At 41.5% G+C, this 17,867-nt stretch overlaps 1 protein-coding gene across 1 annotated transcript in view; it reads left to right on the top strand.

The window, feature by feature from the left end:
• Positions 1-17,685: 17,685 nt before the first annotated feature.
• The window catches only part of col28a2a (collagen, type XXVIII, alpha 2a), a gene marked incomplete at both ends in the record, with an annotated part of 20,906 nt that continues 20,724 nt past the window's right edge, over positions 17,686-17,867 (top strand). The window contains one exon of the mRNA XM_080536933.1: positions 17,686-17,845. Within this exon, the coding sequence (XP_080393059.1) occupies positions 17,686-17,845 (160 nt within the window). The remainder of the gene's footprint in view (positions 17,846-17,867) is intronic.

Here is a 17,867-nt window from a genome sequence, read left to right as displayed (position 1 = left end):
CTGGTTGTCCTCGGGGGCGGCCATGATGGAGGCAACCGTGGCCACAGAGGCATTGGTGGCCTCGTCACCCGAGCAGACCTGCTGCAGGAGCAGAACAGAGGAGGTGTGGCATCATTCATGGCTACATGGTTACACAAAACTGATATACATTAACTGCAGGGATGTGTGCTAATGGTGATGGTTACACTTACAGTAACAGGTCTGTCCTCCTTCAGCTTAGCTGCCCCTCTATCCTCATGCTTCCTCTGAGTCCTCCTGCTCATGGCTACAATATGAAAAACAGGAAGGAAGAGAATGTGAAATTAAGTATTTTAGATGTACTGTATATATTATTATTATATAATTACTTGTCCCCTATGAGTTCATGGATGACTGTGAGGCTGTTTGAACTTCAAAAGTGACTGACTGTTGATATTGCGCGACATTATGATTGAAGCATCAGTTGTCATGACAACAGTGTTGGCCTACACTTTTGATCACTTTCAAACAATAAAAGAGCTATTGGATATTCACTTTAATTCTGGACGTTACAATTTGCATTTCTCAAAACCAACAAACTAAACGGTCAACTTCCATGACGTCTTGCCGCAAGGCCTTCTGGGACCTGCAGCTCTACCTATTCTTAGCCAATACAACAGAAATGTACTTCTTTATGTTATGTAATATATATTAATCAATCTCTTTTAATTGTCAATCATGTAACATATTAATCAATCCTGTAACCTATAAAGTTAATCATGTAACCTATACAGTTACAACAATCCTATGAATACAGTCAGGCCGTCAAGCCCATAGACTTTTACTTGTCAAGGCAAATTTTTTATGTGCAAATCTGTAATTCAAGACTCTCTGGTAATTTACGCACAAGACCCACGTTGATCTCTACTCAGCGCACACACACACACACACACACACACACACACACACACACACACACACACACACCACTGGGTTGATCCTCCAGGCTGGCTGCTGTCTGGGCCTTGTTGTTGTCCCTGGGGGCGGCCATGATGGGGGCGACCCTGATGGGAGCGTTCATGGCTTTGGTTAAGGCGATCTCCTCATCGTCCGACTCATTTTCCATCCTCCAAGCTTCGTCAAAATTAAAGCCTCCCTGACCTCCCTGACTCTTCTTCTTTTTATTTCCCATTTCTGAACAAGGAAAGAGAATGTGAAATTAAATATTTTATATTTATATATTATTATTATTATAGAATTACTTGTCCCCTATGAGTTCATGGATGACTGTGAGATGACTGTGAGGCTGTTTGAACTTCAAAAGTGACTGACGTTGCCCATCTGAGTAGAATACAAGTTCCAATAGCCACATCAGTTACAGAGATGCATATGCTTCATACACATGTTTGAGGGCTTGAACTTAAGGCTTGAAGATTTATCAATTGGATTCTACAAAGGCAAAGTAAGGTCATCCCACTTCCTTTCTATGTTCCACATTAATATCACAGTGAGTACAGGGCAGGCTAGCTAGCTAGACATTAATAATATCACAGTGAGTACGGGGCAGGCTAGCTAGCTAGACATTAATAATATCACAGTGAGTACAGGGCAGGCTAGCTAGCTAGACATTAATAATATCACAGTGAGTACGGGGCAGGCTAGCTAGCTAGACATTAATAATATCACAGTGAGTACGGGGCAGGCTAGCTAGCTAGACATTAATAATATCACAGTGAGTACGGGGCAGGCTAGCTAGCTAGACATTAATAATATCACAGTGAGTACGGGGCAGGCTAGCTAGCTAGACATTAATAATATCACAGTGAGTACGGGGCAGGCTAGCTAGCTAGACATTAATAATATCACAGTGAGTACGGGGCAGGCTAGCTAGCTAGACATTAATAATATCACAGTGAGTACGGGGCAGGCTAGCTAGCTAGACATTAATAATATCACAGTGAGTACGGGGCAGGCTAGCTAGCTAGACATTAATAATATCACAGTGAGTACGGGGCAGGCTAGCTAGCTAGACATTAATAATATCACAGTGAGTACAGGGCAGGCTAGCTAGCTAGACATTAATAATATCACAGTGAGTACAGGGCAGGCTAGCTAGCTAGACATTAATAATATCACAGTGAGTACAGGGCAGGCTAGCTAGCTAGCTAGACATTAATAATATCACAATGAGTATGGGGCAGGCTAGCTTGCTAGACATTAATAATATCACAGTGAGTACAGACAAGCAGGCAGATAGACAGGGGGAGAGACTGGCAGGTAGACAGATACTTCTTAAACCTTCACTACATCAAACTATACACCTCCTCTATTCACCTATTCTACAGGTAAAGTAATATGACCTTACCTGTTGGAAGTTTCTCCAATAATGACCACTTGACACTTTGACACTCAGTTTTGTCTTGACCCCACTGTGACATCACCACCCCTTATCACCATAGCAACATCATAGATAGATAGACTTTATTTGTCATTGTTACAGTACAGGTACCAAACAACGAAATGTAGGAGGGGAGGCTCCCCTGGTGTTTAAGAAAGGAAAAAGAAACACATTTCTAAATAAAAAAATCATGACACACACTGAGGCATTGCTCTAGTTGATAATAATAATAATAATAACAACAACAATAATAATAATAATTGTTACGACGGTCCAGATGCACATCGATTAGTTAGTTTGATTAAGCTCATTTTGAGTAATTAATAATTAATAAGAAATTACCTTGCCCCCGCCCAGCTAGGTTTCCCCCCTTTTCTCTCTCTTTGATTTCGTTTATTGTTTTCTTGCCATTTGTCTAAAACACATAACATGTTGTGTGTCTAAGTAATGATGCCGTAGTTCAGTTGGCGGCTTTTGATGTGCGTGTGTGTGTGTGTGTGTGTGTGTGTGTGTGTGTGTGTGTAGACATAGTTTGACTGTCAGCTGCCTTGCGAGCAGCGAAGAGACGGGGAGGCGTTGCCTAGCTACTAACGGAGCGTCCAACGGGAGCTAGCCATAGCCGCACCAACGTATCGCGAGACCTTGGGACGCCGGTTGCCAGAGACAGTGAGAGAGATACACCCGAGATACACCCGAGATACACCCGAGATACACCCGAGATACACCCGCCTCCACTGTCCTGCGTCCCAGGTAGCTGTGTGCGTGGCCCCCGACTCCCCCCCCTGCATCTCCCGTCGATCATCCCAGGACCACTGGCGGACTCAGGGGGGGCACCCACAACCGCCCCTCCTGGTGCCCCCACGGTTGAAAAACGTCTCGCTTAAAAAGGGGCGTGGACATTACGGGAGGGGAAAGTACCCGGATGCGTTGCTCTGATGAATCGCGCACTTGTCTATGACTGGGGGGGGGGCACTTACACCGAACTCGCAATTATTTATCTTTTTATAAATTATAGCCTTAATATAACCGTAAGTTTTGTACCTGTGTGGATGACTTCCAGTAAATATAGCCTATATTTTAAAAATGTGCGCAAAATATTTTAAAGGTCTCTTCATTGTCCGAATAATTTGGTGCCCCCCCATTGGCTGGTGCCCCAGGGCATTCACCCGATGCAATATATGGATAATCCGGGCTTGACAGACAAGCAGGCAGATAGACAGGGGGACAGACTGGCAGGTAGACAGATACTTCTTAAACCTTCACTACATCAAACTATACACCTCCTCTATTCACCTATTCTACAGGTAAAGTAATATGACCTTACCTGTTGGAAGTTTCTCCAATAATGACCACTTGACACTTTGACACTCAGTTTTGTCTTGACCCCACTGTGACATCACCACCCCTTATCACCATAGCAACATCATGACACACACTGAGGCATTGCTCTAGTTGATAATAATAATAATAATAATAATAACAACAACAATAATAATAATAATTGTTACGACGGTCCAGATGCACATCGATTAGTTAGTTTGATTAAGCTCATTTTGAGTAATTAATAATTAAACAGAAATTACCTTGCCCCCGCCCAGCTAGGTTTCCCCCCTTTTCTCTCTCTTTGATTTCGTTTATTGTTTTCTTGCCATTTGTCTAAAACACATAACATGTTGTGTGTCTAAGTAATGATGCCGTAGTTCAGTTGGCGGCTTTTGATGTGCGTGTGTGTGTGTGTGTGTGTGTGTGTGTGTGTGTTTTGATTGATTGATTGAAAACTTTATTAGAAGATTTGCAGAAGTAGGTACATGAAAGTACATATTACATACAAGGTCAACTAAAAGGATAAAAAACCCAAGAAAGCCACTGGCTTATTTCAATTGGGGTCCTTGATTCTCAATTCATCGTTACATGTAAGACAGACAAACAAACAAAAAACTAGTACTATCTACAAGATAATACAGACAAATAACTATTACTATCTACAAGATAAACATACATCCATCATGGGAAGAACAATACAACAAAACATAAGGTATGTACAGCGGGTAGGACAGGTGGGGACATACACCACAGGTGGGGGCGGGGGACAAAACACAAAGTATGTACAGTGGGTAGTTCGGGTCTTTTAATCAGATTTTTGATTTAGAGGGTCCAGTTACGGATTGCAGCCTCCTGTAAATGTTTTTTGAGAGTGGTTTTGAAGGTGGGCAGTGTTTTGCACTCCTTTAAGATTATAGGAAGGGCGTTCCACATTTTTACTGCATAGTTTGCAAACGAGTTTAACCCCTTGTTTGTGGTGCAACGCGGTTGAACGTGGTTCGTGGAGCTTCCTCTGGTGTTGTATGTGTGGACGTTGTTCACTTTTTGGAAGTATGTTGACAGGTACTTGGGTGTCTTTGTGGTGTAGCGTATCTTGAAGACCAGGCCCAGTGCAAGCTGCTGCACTCTGTCAACTACTCGTAGCCAATCAAGGCTCAAAAAATGAGCAGCGGTTAGATGTGTCCTAGGGTTGAGGCCTAGCAGAAGCCTAACCAGTTTATTTTGGGCTGTCTGGAGTCTTGTTTTATGGGCCTTTGTGGTTCTATAGTACCATGATGTTACGGCATAGTCGAAGTGACATTGAATGAGAGCTCCTGATAGGGTCCTCAGTGTGTTTTTACTGACAAGTGAGGATATCCTGTACAAGAATCTAGTTCTATGGTTCACTTTTTTGATTACTTTTGCTGCCATTTTATCTCCGGAAAGATTTGCCTCTAAGATGGAGCCCAGGTATGTAATATCCTCTTTTCTTGTGATATTAATGTTACCCACTTTTATTTTAAAATGTTCAGCCTTTCTGAGTTTAGATGGGGATCCGTATAGGATGGTTTCAGTTTTACCTAGGTGTATTGATAGTTTATTGTCAGCTAGCCAGATGCAGATTCTACTCAGTTCAGTGCTTAGCGCTTTTTCCACCTGCAATATGTCCCTGCCAGAGACCAGCAGAGCCGAGTCATCCGCGAACAGGAACAAATTGCAATCACATGCTGATGACATGTCATTCACATATATTAGGAACAGTAAAGGTCCCAATATGCTTCCTTGTGGAACGCCGCAGGTCACTGGGAGGGGGGGGGACAGTGTTCCGTTCACACTAACCACCTGTTCCCTCCCCTCTAAGTAGGATTGCATCCAGCTCACCGATGTTCTATCGAACCCAATTGCTTTCAGTTTATCTAACAATATGTGGTGATCTACTGTGTCGAAGGCCTTCTGGAGGTCCAGCATGACCATGCCGCAGTACTTGCCCGAGTCCACCTCATGGTTGATGTGGTCGTTCAAATAGAGAAGGCATGTGTTAGTGGAATGGGATGTTCTGAATCCTGATTGAAATTCATACATCAGATATTTTTCGGTAAGGTACCTATCAACCTGTTCATAAACTATTTTTTCCATAAGTTTCGAGATGGAATTAAGAATAGAAACAGGTCGGTAGTTGCCTGGGTCTAATTTGCTTCCTTTTTTATACAGTGGGGTTACCCTTGCTATTTTAAAGTCAAGGGGGACGTGTCCCTGTTTGATGGAGAGGTTTATTATGTGGGTGATGATTGGGGTAATGGAGGCAGCTGAGTCTTTTAGAAATCTGGCTGGAATATTGTCATGGCCCGTGGCCTTTTCTGAGTGTAGAGCGCCCAGCTTTTTAAACACCTCATCGTTTGACACCATGGAGAGTTTAAAATCATCTTTGCGTACACCCAGTTTATTGTAGAACGCACGGATGTGCTCTACACCATAACGCCCTGAGTGGGGTGGTAGATTGTTAACTAATTTAGTGGCTATGGTTGTAAAGAAAGTGTTTAAGCACTTAGCCACATCCAGCTTGTCTGTAAGGAGAGAATCTCCAGATTTTATGCTGATGTTTGTAGACCTGGTTTTGAGTTTTTGACTGCAACCTAGTTGGCTATTAAGTAGCTTCCAAAGGTCACGTGGTTTGTTTAAGTTTTCTTCGATTTTGTTATCGAGGTATTCTTTCTTAGCAGATTTGGTCATGGTAATTACCTGATTGCATAGTTTGTTGCATTGTTTTTTAATTTTCTCAAAGTGGGTTTTGTGATCTTCGTTTAAGTGTTTCACTAATTTTGATTTGCATTTTTGAACTTCAGAGCATTTTAGGTCTCTGACTTTCATAGCATTTAGAATGTCCGAATTCATCCATGGTTCTGATCGGGCTTTAACCCTGGTGGTTCTCATGGGGGCTATACTGTCAATAATATTTAGGAATTTGGTTTTGAAACCTAGCCATGCCTCTTCAACCTGTGTGCATTTTAGTTAATCTAACCAGTCTTGATTCTCCAGTTTATGGTTTAAGGCCTCACTAGAATAGGATTTAAGGGATCTAGTGGTTACAGTTTTATGACCGCCAGCCTTGGGTTTATGTTTTTTACGAGTGCAAAAGATCATGTAATGCAATAACCCCACTCTTGGAGATTTTGGACTCATCCGATGTTAGAATGAGATCTATGGTGGTTTGAGTAGAAATACACACCCTAGTGGGTTTGGTAATTTGTTGACGGAGACCGTGTAATTCAGAAAACCTAGTGAAGGATTTGAAAACGGATGCTTCATTTCTGAGCATGTCCGTGTTCAAATCCCCAATAAGAATCTTTTCCACACAGTCAACGTCATCCAAGCACCCCTCAAGAATATCATAGAAATCATTCTGATCGGGAGGTCTGTAGATAGTACCAACCAGCACCGGTTTTGCTTTGTTAAAGATAATTTCAACCCAAACAGATTCTAATTTGTCACGATTCAGGTCATACCGGGTGTTAAAGATAATATCGTTGTGAATGTACACAGGGGCGCCGCTAGGGGGTGGTAAGTTAGGACGATTCTAAGGGCCCAGCACTGACAGGGGCCCATGAGAATCTTTAAAAAATATATATATATATATATAAATAATAATATTATTATTATTATCATAAGGACGTTAATGTAGCCGACTTCAAATTATAATTCTATGTATTAAAAAAAGTCACAAAAGAAACAAACTGGAGTTTTAATAATAATAATAATAATAATAATACATTTTATTTATATGGCGCCTTTCATGGCACTCAAGGTCGCCGTACAACAACAAATCTAAAAACAGCCACAAAATTCAAAACACAAAATACATAGAAACATACAGTATAAAACATAGCCAGCAGCAGAGCAGCACGGGAAAAGCAAATCAACACGGGTATGCCTGCGTAAACAGGTGGGTTTTGAGGTGGGTTTTGAATGAGATGATAGAGTCAATGTTCCTGATGTCGGGGGGGAGGGAGTTCCAGAGGCGAGGGGCGGAGCGGCTGAAGGCTCTAAACCCCATGGTGGACAGACGGGCTGGGGGGACGGTCAGGTTGATGGAGGAGGCAGACCTGAGGGACCGGGTGGGAATGTTGATGTGGAGGAGGTCGGACAGGTATGGAGGGGCGAGGTTATGGATGGCCTTGAAAGTGTGGAGAAGGATTTTGTTTCTCTATGTTTAACAAAATTAAGCCATATTATTATTTACCCCTCTATTTATTCATTGCATGGTTCAGTCCACCGCGCGCGAGCTGCTAGACTAGAGGAACGTTACCGCCAATATTCTGATTTCCATCAGAAAGGTTTCCATGACCAACATGTCCTGCTGTAGTATGTGTGTGGGACAGATGGAGGACAGCCAGATTGGAAATGCAACAAATGTACGTGTGCGTGCATGGACGATGTCGTGAAAGGCAAAGCCAAAGTCAGGGTCTCAAAAGAGAAAAGTAAAAAAAAAATCACTAAAAACAGTGGTTTAGTGATCTAATCACTGCGTGGATGATCTAGTTAGCTCGCTATAGCTAATTAACATTAACTTCAAGTATAGTTAACTTACAGTGCACTGTCAGTATAATTTCAGTTAAATGTATGAGATGAGTGCAATTGTGGTCCAAATATAGGTTATTAGAGCTCAGTGAATTTGTATCCAGCAGCTTTGCACTCTTGCTATAGCTAGCTAGCTAGCTAACTAGTATAATGTTACATGCTAATGATGTCATGCACAGATGCACCTCCCAGTTGAAGGAGAAGGAGGTAAGCAGTAGGAGTTTGGGGTTAACAAACAGATTTTGAATATTTTAATGTATGCTGCATTACCATGCAAGCATTGAATACAACTTTAGCTAATATTCATATTTAGTTAATAGTTCTTCCAGTAATTGCAATAACATTGACCACTGGCATCTTAATAATATTGTTAGCTAGCTAGATAACATTTAAGTTAGCTAATCTGGTGTAATGTATGTATTATTATGTTAATACTATTATAGGACATATTATGAATTATGTACCTATGGATACTCCATGCCAGGGCCCTCTTCAAGCAAGGCAGCCAGAGAGGAGAGCAGAGGTGGTGGGGTAGTGGTGGTCTAGTAGTGGATAGTGAGTTGGACTTGTGATCGGAAGGTTGTGAGTTCAAATCCCGCCTGAAACCACACCACTACTAGTGTGCCCTTGAGTAAGGCACTTTGCCCTCAGTTACTCCAGGGGGAATGTCCCTGTAATTTTTAATTGTTTGGATTAAAAGCGTCTGCTAAATGGCAAAATTAATTAAAATTAAAAAAATTAAGAGGTAAAGAGGCAGAAGAAGAAGAGCAAGAAGTAACAAAGGACAATGACAGCCGCACAGCAAGTTGGCTTCATCACTAGATTTCAAGGATCTTATTAAAGATGTTGCTACTAAGAAGGCCCAGCGTTTAGCTTTGATTTGATTTGATCTCTTTACTCCTATCTTGAATCGTTGTGCATTAGGCTAGATATAGTTTTTAGCTCTCCAGGTATACTATTCCACAGTACTGCCGCAGTGTAAAAAAAAAAATCTTCCCATTTCACTATTCAATTTCGCTGGCACCATGTCTGTGTTGCTCCCTCTTGTATAAGACACGTTTGTCTTTGTGTGAAACAAGCAATGCTGAGTCAGTAAATATCTCTCTGCTGTAATTCTTCATTGATCTAATCCTGACAGTATTATGGCCAACTGATCTTTACAAGATCTACATTTATTTAGACACAATACCACCCCATTAAAATTATATTTTTTACTTTTTGTGTGATTTATACTTTTATAATTGGGTTCCAATCTTCATTTAATTATACTTTTGTCCTTGTGTTGTTCAAGTCTTAATTTAATAAGTTAAAGAATGTTGAGATTTCTTTGCTGAATTGTTGATTCCTGTATTAACTGTAATTTTAAATTACATTTACAAAAGATGTCCATCATTGGATTTCTTACAGTGCATCAATAGTTCATCAACTTCAACTGGGTTGTCTAGGTTGATGGGTGGTTTAGGTGGGGGGGCCCAAAATGATATTCTGTCATGGGGCCCAGAATCTCTAGCGGCGCCCCTGGTTACAAGTGACCTCTTCTTTCAAAGGTGTACACGTGTTCAGACAGTACCACTCCTCACCAGCAGGAGTCAGTGTTACAGCAGCAGCTGAGAGAGTTAGAGGACACCTCTGAGGTGAGCTCCAAAGTTATTCTCTCTTTTATCCAACTTTTCAGTCTGGATAAAAATCCAGCTCTAGGAGTGTAGCCTAATACAGTAGTAGAGTGTAGCTTAACACATTTGGAAGTCATATTTGAATGTCAGTAGAGTTCAATAGTAGCCTAATGGCTCCCAGACAACTGTTCTCTTTGGTCACAGAAGGTGATCGTGCCAAGAGGGAAGCCCTAGCAGTGCACACCAAGACACTAGGAACACTATAAAACAGAGACAACCAGTGTCATAATAAAACGTTTATGAATAAACATCTGGCTTCATTGACAGGTTTCTCCATCACTCTCCTTTTATAGAGGGGCACTATCTGTGGGTGACAACAACATGTTTAGTGTACACTTGTTTTGTTTTGTTATTGTCCAGAGAGTCAGAGAAGAAATGCCCTCAGTGACTGAGGAGAAGGTTAGGGAGATTGATCAGCTCCAGAGATCTCTACTGGAGACCCAACTGAACCCTCCTACCCAGGACAACCTTCTTTCGCACATCCAAGATGCTATCAATGTAGGTTGAATAATCCCTTTAAACCTACATGAAAGTCAAGACTGAGATGATTCTTGTCCCTACATCTGGCCTGCTCGTGACACATCTGAAGACCCAAATATTGATTCATTCACACGAAATCAAGACATAGCATGTTAAAGTTGATGGTATGAATGTGACTTTATAACTCCTTCTCAGAGTGCCAAGGATGACATCCTCACTGCTGTTAAAGGGAAAGAGAACGACAACTCCTCAAATCTGTCTCTACAACTGTCTAACTGTCAACTTGAAATAGAGAGGTTGCAAGGTCAAGCTGAGAAAAGCAACCAAAATGTTGACCGACTGGAACTGAAACTCAAGGAGATGGAAGACATTTTGGTTCAAACCCCTGAAAAACATCAGGAGGATAATCATCTGACTGAAGAGAAGCTACCGGGTCAGACTGAGGATGAGACGCGGAAAGAGAAGGAGGTCATGTTGGCTCAAACCACAGTAGACAAGAATAGACAGCTAGCAGACTACAAACTTGGTTCTGCCAGGTGTGACAAGTGTCTCCCGATCCTGCAGAGAGAGAATGGTAGCCTGCTGGACAGAGTGGGGGCCAGTGAAAGCTTCAACGATCAGAACCTAGGTGCAACCTTTACAGCAATTTCAGGAACAACATTTTGTTATCAAATCCCTTAGTTGAATGTTATGTCAGTAAATACTGTAACAATGTTTGGTTTCATTGGTGTCCTCCTCCTGTCGATGGACCCAAAGCAGTGCTCATTTATGCAGACTGCTAATACTGCAGACTGATAAAACTGCAGACTGATAATACTGCATGTTGTACTGTGTTGGTTGCTAAGCGATGCCCTCTGGAGCGCTGGTTGGCCACCTGCAGGAGCTCCTGGGGCTGATGCAGCAGGAGAACCACAGAGCTCAGACACCAACCCAGCACCAGCCAGGTAAGTCAGAGACAGGCCCAGACCAGCCAGGTCAGTCAGAGACAGGCCCAGACCAGCCAGGTCAGTCAGAGACAGGCCCAGACCAGCCAGGTCAGACACACGGTTAGGCACATCTTTTTGCAGCACTAAACACATGTTTATTGTAGGTTTTTATTGCACCCTGGACGTATAATAAGGATAAGGGACCACAAGACAGACAAGATAGTTTTCTCCAATCAATGATACAGAACGATAAAGAGCTGCTACACCTCCAACTAGATTGATTATGTAACTTATCATCAAGTAGACCCAACAGACTTTACTGGTCGATTCCTTATAAATGTTTAAAAAAACACTACTGATTCTATTAAACTCATAATGGCTTCTTTCTTTCTCATTGTAGACTCCGCAGACAATCCCAAGTTGAGTCAACTCAGCTCTGAGATCCAGAAGATAAAAGCTCAGCTCACTGATAAGGACGTGCTGCAGATGAAACACACAGAGGGAAAACCTCTGGAGATTATCAACATCAACTATGTAGAGTGCGGAGCTTCCGGGCATACAAGAAAAAACAATTCCTCAGATACAAGTAAGGACTCTGGGATGTGTCTGTCATAAGGAGTCAGTGTTGGGGAGTCACCTCATACTGTTGCTCTTGAAAATCTTGTAAATCTTATGAACTAGTCTAGCACTGAGAACTGTACAAGGGTTTGGATAAAGATAGACGTCCTTTTGTTACAGCAGGGAGAAGAGACCATGCTAAGAAAGACAATGACAACATCTCACAAAGCAGCCAGAGCATGGAGGACTCTGTCCCATCTTCATTAAACAGTAGTCTGTCCATGGTATGCTCTGAGAAGATTCTCCACGTCACTGCCCAGAATGATGACTATATCACCCTCCAGAGGCTGATAGCAGAGTCGAAGACACTGACTGACAGGATGATCAAGTTAATAAAGGAGTGCAGCGATAACTCCCATCCTGAGTCACAGTCAACAGTGAGTCCACCTCAAGCACTGCTGTAACACTGTCCAAGATATGACTGTGTTACATTACTGTGACACTATTATGACTTAATCACTACACATGCATGATATACTGTATGTAAGCAAAGTCAAACCGGCCTTTATCTTTATTTAGTGAAGTGCATTTTATAGTTAGCTAGTTAGCCTGCGCTAGTTAGGGTTAGTTAACTCGGCCCCTGGGTGAGCTAGAGAAACGCAGTCTTCGCCGGGGGATGCAGTGGAGTGGTTCTTGGACCCTCAACTCCTCCACCCTGGTGAAAAAGGCGCAGTAGCATCTATACCTCCTGAGGAGAAGAAAGCCCATCTGTCCCCTAGGATACTGGTCAATAGGGATGCTCCGATCTGGATTTTTGGGGCCGATACCGATCACCGATTTGTTTCCTCAAGATCAACCGATACCGATACCGATACCGATTTTAAAAAAAATACATAACTGACTGGATAGCCTAAATATTTTTTGCTTTTTAGACAAAAGTTTTGATCCATTAGGCACCAAGCAAACGCAGACCCATTTTTATGGCATAGTAAAGGTCTGGCCTATCACCCAGTTAGGGCCTGAAGCCCAAGTCAGTCGATATGGCTGTATAAAAGACATCATAAACGTGGCCTTCATGGTTTACATACTGTTACGTCCTCCTATGTTTTCTGTTCAGTTATCTGTCTTCCCCAGAAAAAAAAAAAAAAAAAGATCGGTTTTTGCGATCGGCCATTTTTGCCGATCACCGATCGAGTCATTTGGAGTGAAATCGGCCGATTTAAATCGGTGGCCGATAAATCGGAGCATCCCTACTGGTCAATTTCTATCGGTGCACCATCGAGAGCATTCTAACAAACTGCAGCACAGTGTGGTATGGCAGCTGTGCTCTGTCTCCGACCAGAAGGCCCTGCAACAAACAGGTGGTTTGCTGCTCAGTACATCACCAGTGCCCAACACCCTGCCATCAAGGTCCTCCAGTGCAGGCAGTGTCTGCAGAGGGCGCAAGGTATCAGTAGGGGAACCTCTCACCCCAGCCATGGACGGACTGTTTTCCCTCCTCCCATCCAAGAGGCTGTACAGGAGTCTGATGGAAAAGCACCATATGTTCCCGCATCAGCAGGCTCAGGAACAGCTTCTTCCCTGCAGTTGTTACTCTGCTGAACTCAGAATCACTGCGATAGCCCAGCCCCCCGCCCCCCCAGCCCGGTAGAGGCGGTACAGGGTCTCTGTTCCCACACCAGCAGGCTCAGGAACAGCTTTTTCCCTGCAGCTGTTACTCTGCTGAAATCAGAATCACTGCGATAGCCCAGCCCTCACCGTCCCAGCTACCCTCCCAGCCACCCCACTACTGTTTGTTTACACATACCATATTTATTATATTGGTCTCTAATTATATATCTTACATATACTGTATGTAACAAACCTCAAGACCTATTGCCCTTGTTCATGTATATTCACTTATTATATTGATTTATTGATACTCACTATAATACCTGGAATACCATGCACTGTCTACAATATCATGTCTTTTGCACTATGCCCCACTACTATTTTTTAATTATTGCAATATGACTCCATACATATGCTGGTGTCTGGTATGACATAGGCACTTGATGTATCAATCACTTCTCACAATACATTACTCAAGGTTAACGTGGCTTATATAGATATGCAAATAATAGTTGCCACACATCTGTACGTTCTTACACATCTGTTCATATTTCATATAACAATGCCCCTAAGCATTGCTGTAATGTTAGTGTGTGGTTCAGGAAACTAGAACTCCCTGCAGGTTATGCTCTGTTTAATGGAATGGTACCGGTGGAAATAGGAGCAGTCAAATAACCACATTAAACATGGGAGGTGAAATAATAATCATATAAACAACAAAAGAGAATAGATATTGTATTGGATAGGAACTGAAAAATATCCTTCCTAGGTTGTGATTTTTCTCTTTTGACTCTTTTTTCTTTTACTTCAAGCTAAATCCTCTTTGATATGATCTGCTCGAAAATGTTACAGATATGTATCTAAACATTCCATAGACAATCTGGCATACAAATTGAATGCTGTAGCCTAGGTGTTGGTTCTTCTTCTGTTTAGACAGAAGTGAACCTTATTTCTTCTCAATCAGGTAGTGAAACATAAAGATGCCTTTCATCAGAGGACAACAAGAGGCCATTATGTTATGTTTCCTTAAATAATGTTAAAGAGAGGATATCTTCTATCTTCTGATGAATTGTTCTCTTTACCTTGCTTGCGCCCCTTTGGCTCAGTGGGCTGTGCCTGTTTTTAGGAAAACCTTGCAAATCTATCAACAACCATTGAAAATTGGTTGAGATGCAAAATAACAGTAATCTGGCTAAGTAATACCAAGATGATTAGCTAATGTACCCTTAGGGGTAATAATGGTAATATGTACCTGAAGGCTATTTAGCAGAGGTGAACCAATTGTCAACAATTGTATTTAGGAGCACACCTGGATGCATACACAAACCATGTATTTAACATTTCTTTGTGAGTCCTTTAGCCTCTCCCACAAAACAGTGAAATACTTTTGACCTAGCTCATAGGCTACATACCTACAGAGTATTGATATTTTACATCCTTGACAATACAAACAGTATTTTGTGTACTTACTTACCGTAATTACTAATTACATACAACATCTGGAATTTTGCTGGTAATTTCACGTCAATGTTTACTCTGTCCTGTAACAGAGAATACAATATGATTATGAGTTCAGAGAATGTATAAACCATTATACCAAAGAAGATAATACTGAGGGAGACCTTTTCAATGTGTTCACAAGCCTGCCTCTTAACCAAGAAAAACATAATGCATTTGAGTTATTTCACGTAATGCAGTTATATTAATTTCAGACTACTACAGTAATAATGTGCCGTATTCCTAAACCCCAAATTGAATATTGTAGATGCAAATGATACATTTGGAAGGTTGTCCTTTGTCAGGTCAAAGAAGGGAAGTCTTGGGGGAGTATTTTTTGCCAAGGCATTATTCAGTGCAACATTCTTGAGTGTCAGCAGCTCTCCTCTGATTACATTCCGCCTCCAGGTTTGAAATAAAAAGGACTGTCACCTCAAGCACAGCTGGTGAGGAGCTGCATGATTCCCTAACCAGTCTGCACAGGACCAGCCCCCATTCTTTTGTGCCATACCAGTGCTGGGATCACAGGTCACTGCCACAAGCGAATGGTCAGATGGTCAGATGATCTTTTGGTCCCGAAGATGAAGTACCACTTAGCAACATAACCTACTTACAGCTATTTTTCTCCTGTGATGAGACCTTAGTGCAGAAGTCATGAACCACACCCCGTAGCCATACAGAACTAAACTTACAGACACACTGAAAAAGAAAAAATGCAAAGACACAGAAATGTGAAATGAAACAGACCATCATTATTGAATGGGTCGGCTACATTTCTTGTAAGAGATAACAGATGTGTATATTAGATTGTTGTCTGTCATTGAGTGACATTGCTCAAGGGTACAGCAATCAGTGAAAGTGCAATCAGTGAAAGTGTTCAAAACTAAGTTAAAGACCCATCTGTTTTCTGTTGTCTATATGTCATTGCCTGTGTATTTGTGCCATGAAATTATGTGTGTTTGTAAATTGAAATAGTTGTTTTTAAATTGTTTTAAATTGTTGTTTAGCTATTGTATTTGTGCTGTGAAATGATGTGTGTTTTTAAATTGAAATAGTTGTTTTTAAATTGTTTTAAACTGTTGCTTACCTATTGTAAAGCACTTTGATGTAAAGTGCTATACAAATAAAGTTATTATTATATTATTATTAGCAGAAGCTTTAATTAATATAGCGAGGTAGTTGCCATGCTTGAATACACCACACCTTCAATATGACTTGGTCAGAATGTGGATGTACTGTATCTCAATTCCACCCCCCAGTTTACTACAGTCAAACTCTGCTATTAACCATTGTTCACATATCATTACGGCTCATTACACCAAGCTTAGCTGAACTCAAATGAAGAAGAAGAAGCCATCCCACTGTGGAAAGCCAGAGGCTGTCGGAGGATTTTGACCAACTGAAAGTAAATGTAAAGAAAAAACAAGAACTGACAAATCCCAACAAAGAGGAATTTCAGCCCCTCCCCTTTATGAGGATGCTAATGCAGAGGTAAAGAAAAATGGCATTCTCTAGTTTAGCTATTATGACAATAACTTGCAAACCTCTGGCTGATAATGTAAAGACTGCTTGAGGCTGCTTCATTAACCCTTTGATTACCCTAAGACAAAGGCATTCTCCTCACACAATAAAGAAGACCGGATGGGAGCAATGCACTAACATAGTGTCCTGTGGTATGTAAAAAGGAACATTTATTAGTCAGTAAGACAACAACCCACAAACCCACCACATCCTTCCTTTTCCCACTCTTTTTGAGTAATGTGCTACAGCTAACAGGGATAGAGTTACATTAGTGGACTCAATGTATATCATTGTTATTATTTTATTTTTCCCCATAATTTCTTTTGTAGATTTCCATGTATGTCCCCTGTTTAGAGAAACAATATAAGGTACATGTAGGCAAATAAGCTCCCTATTGTACAGATTTCCCACTCATACAAAACATTCATACAACCAGATCAACAAATAAAATTCTTGGACACATCTGTAATCTCTTCACAGCCTTTAAGTGGTGAAGCCCAAGCCCAACCTTCCCCTGCCCTGAGGGGAGAGCAGGAGCTGGAGCCTCAGTGGGGTCTTACGGGGGTCTGGCGGTTGCTCCTCTTGTATAAAGGAGAAGGGAGAGGCTCAGGGGCTCACAGACACATTGTGACTCAGGATGCCTATCACTGCTGCTGCTGCTACACACTGAAGCAGCTAACTGGAACTCCATCGCAGCTCTTCTCTTTCACTAACTACAAATTCTAAACATTGTACACCATTGGAACACTTGGATCTGCAGCACACACAGAGGATTTGGATTGTGAGTCAACCAGGAAGATTGGCTTATTCTAATGATCTACCTATATGCAGCTTTTTATTTGTGTCACTCAATTGAGGATTAATCAGAGGAGTCATTGTGCACATCACAACTATTCTTGCACAAGTATCTGTTTTTGGTAGCATTGCTGACATCCTAAAAGATAAGATAGAAGTGATTATTGGTTGCAGAATATCCGAATATCTTAGAATGCTCTGTAGGTGATTCCCATTCATTATGCAATAAGTAATTAGATAGATACTATGCACTATATACTATGTGATTTAGATCATTTTCAATATTGTTTGTCATTTTGAAGCTTTTTACTGGTTTTAATGTGGTTCAAATACAGTATATACCCTATTATATTGCATTGTATTTACTTTTGTCTTTTTTCCAGGAGGGACAATGGTGTTCCCTACTGTGACATGGGTCCTGTTGGTGACAGGTCTTGTCAGTGTCTGGGCTCAGAATTACTTTGAGGAGAGGATAGGGGGCAAAAGATCCAGAGCGAAACTGCTGTCTGCAAGTAGTGTGACAAGTAATGGACCAAACCATAATGGACAAGGTACAGTAGGAGAAACCATGCC

The sequence above is a fragment of the Nansenia antarctica genome (assembly GCF_963989245.1).
Source record: "Nansenia antarctica genome assembly, chromosome: 7".
NCBI lineage: Eukaryota > Metazoa > Chordata > Actinopteri > Argentiniformes > Microstomatidae > Nansenia > Nansenia antarctica.
Note: the sequence above shows the minus strand (reverse complement) of the source record. Positions and strands in the feature narration are given on the sequence as shown.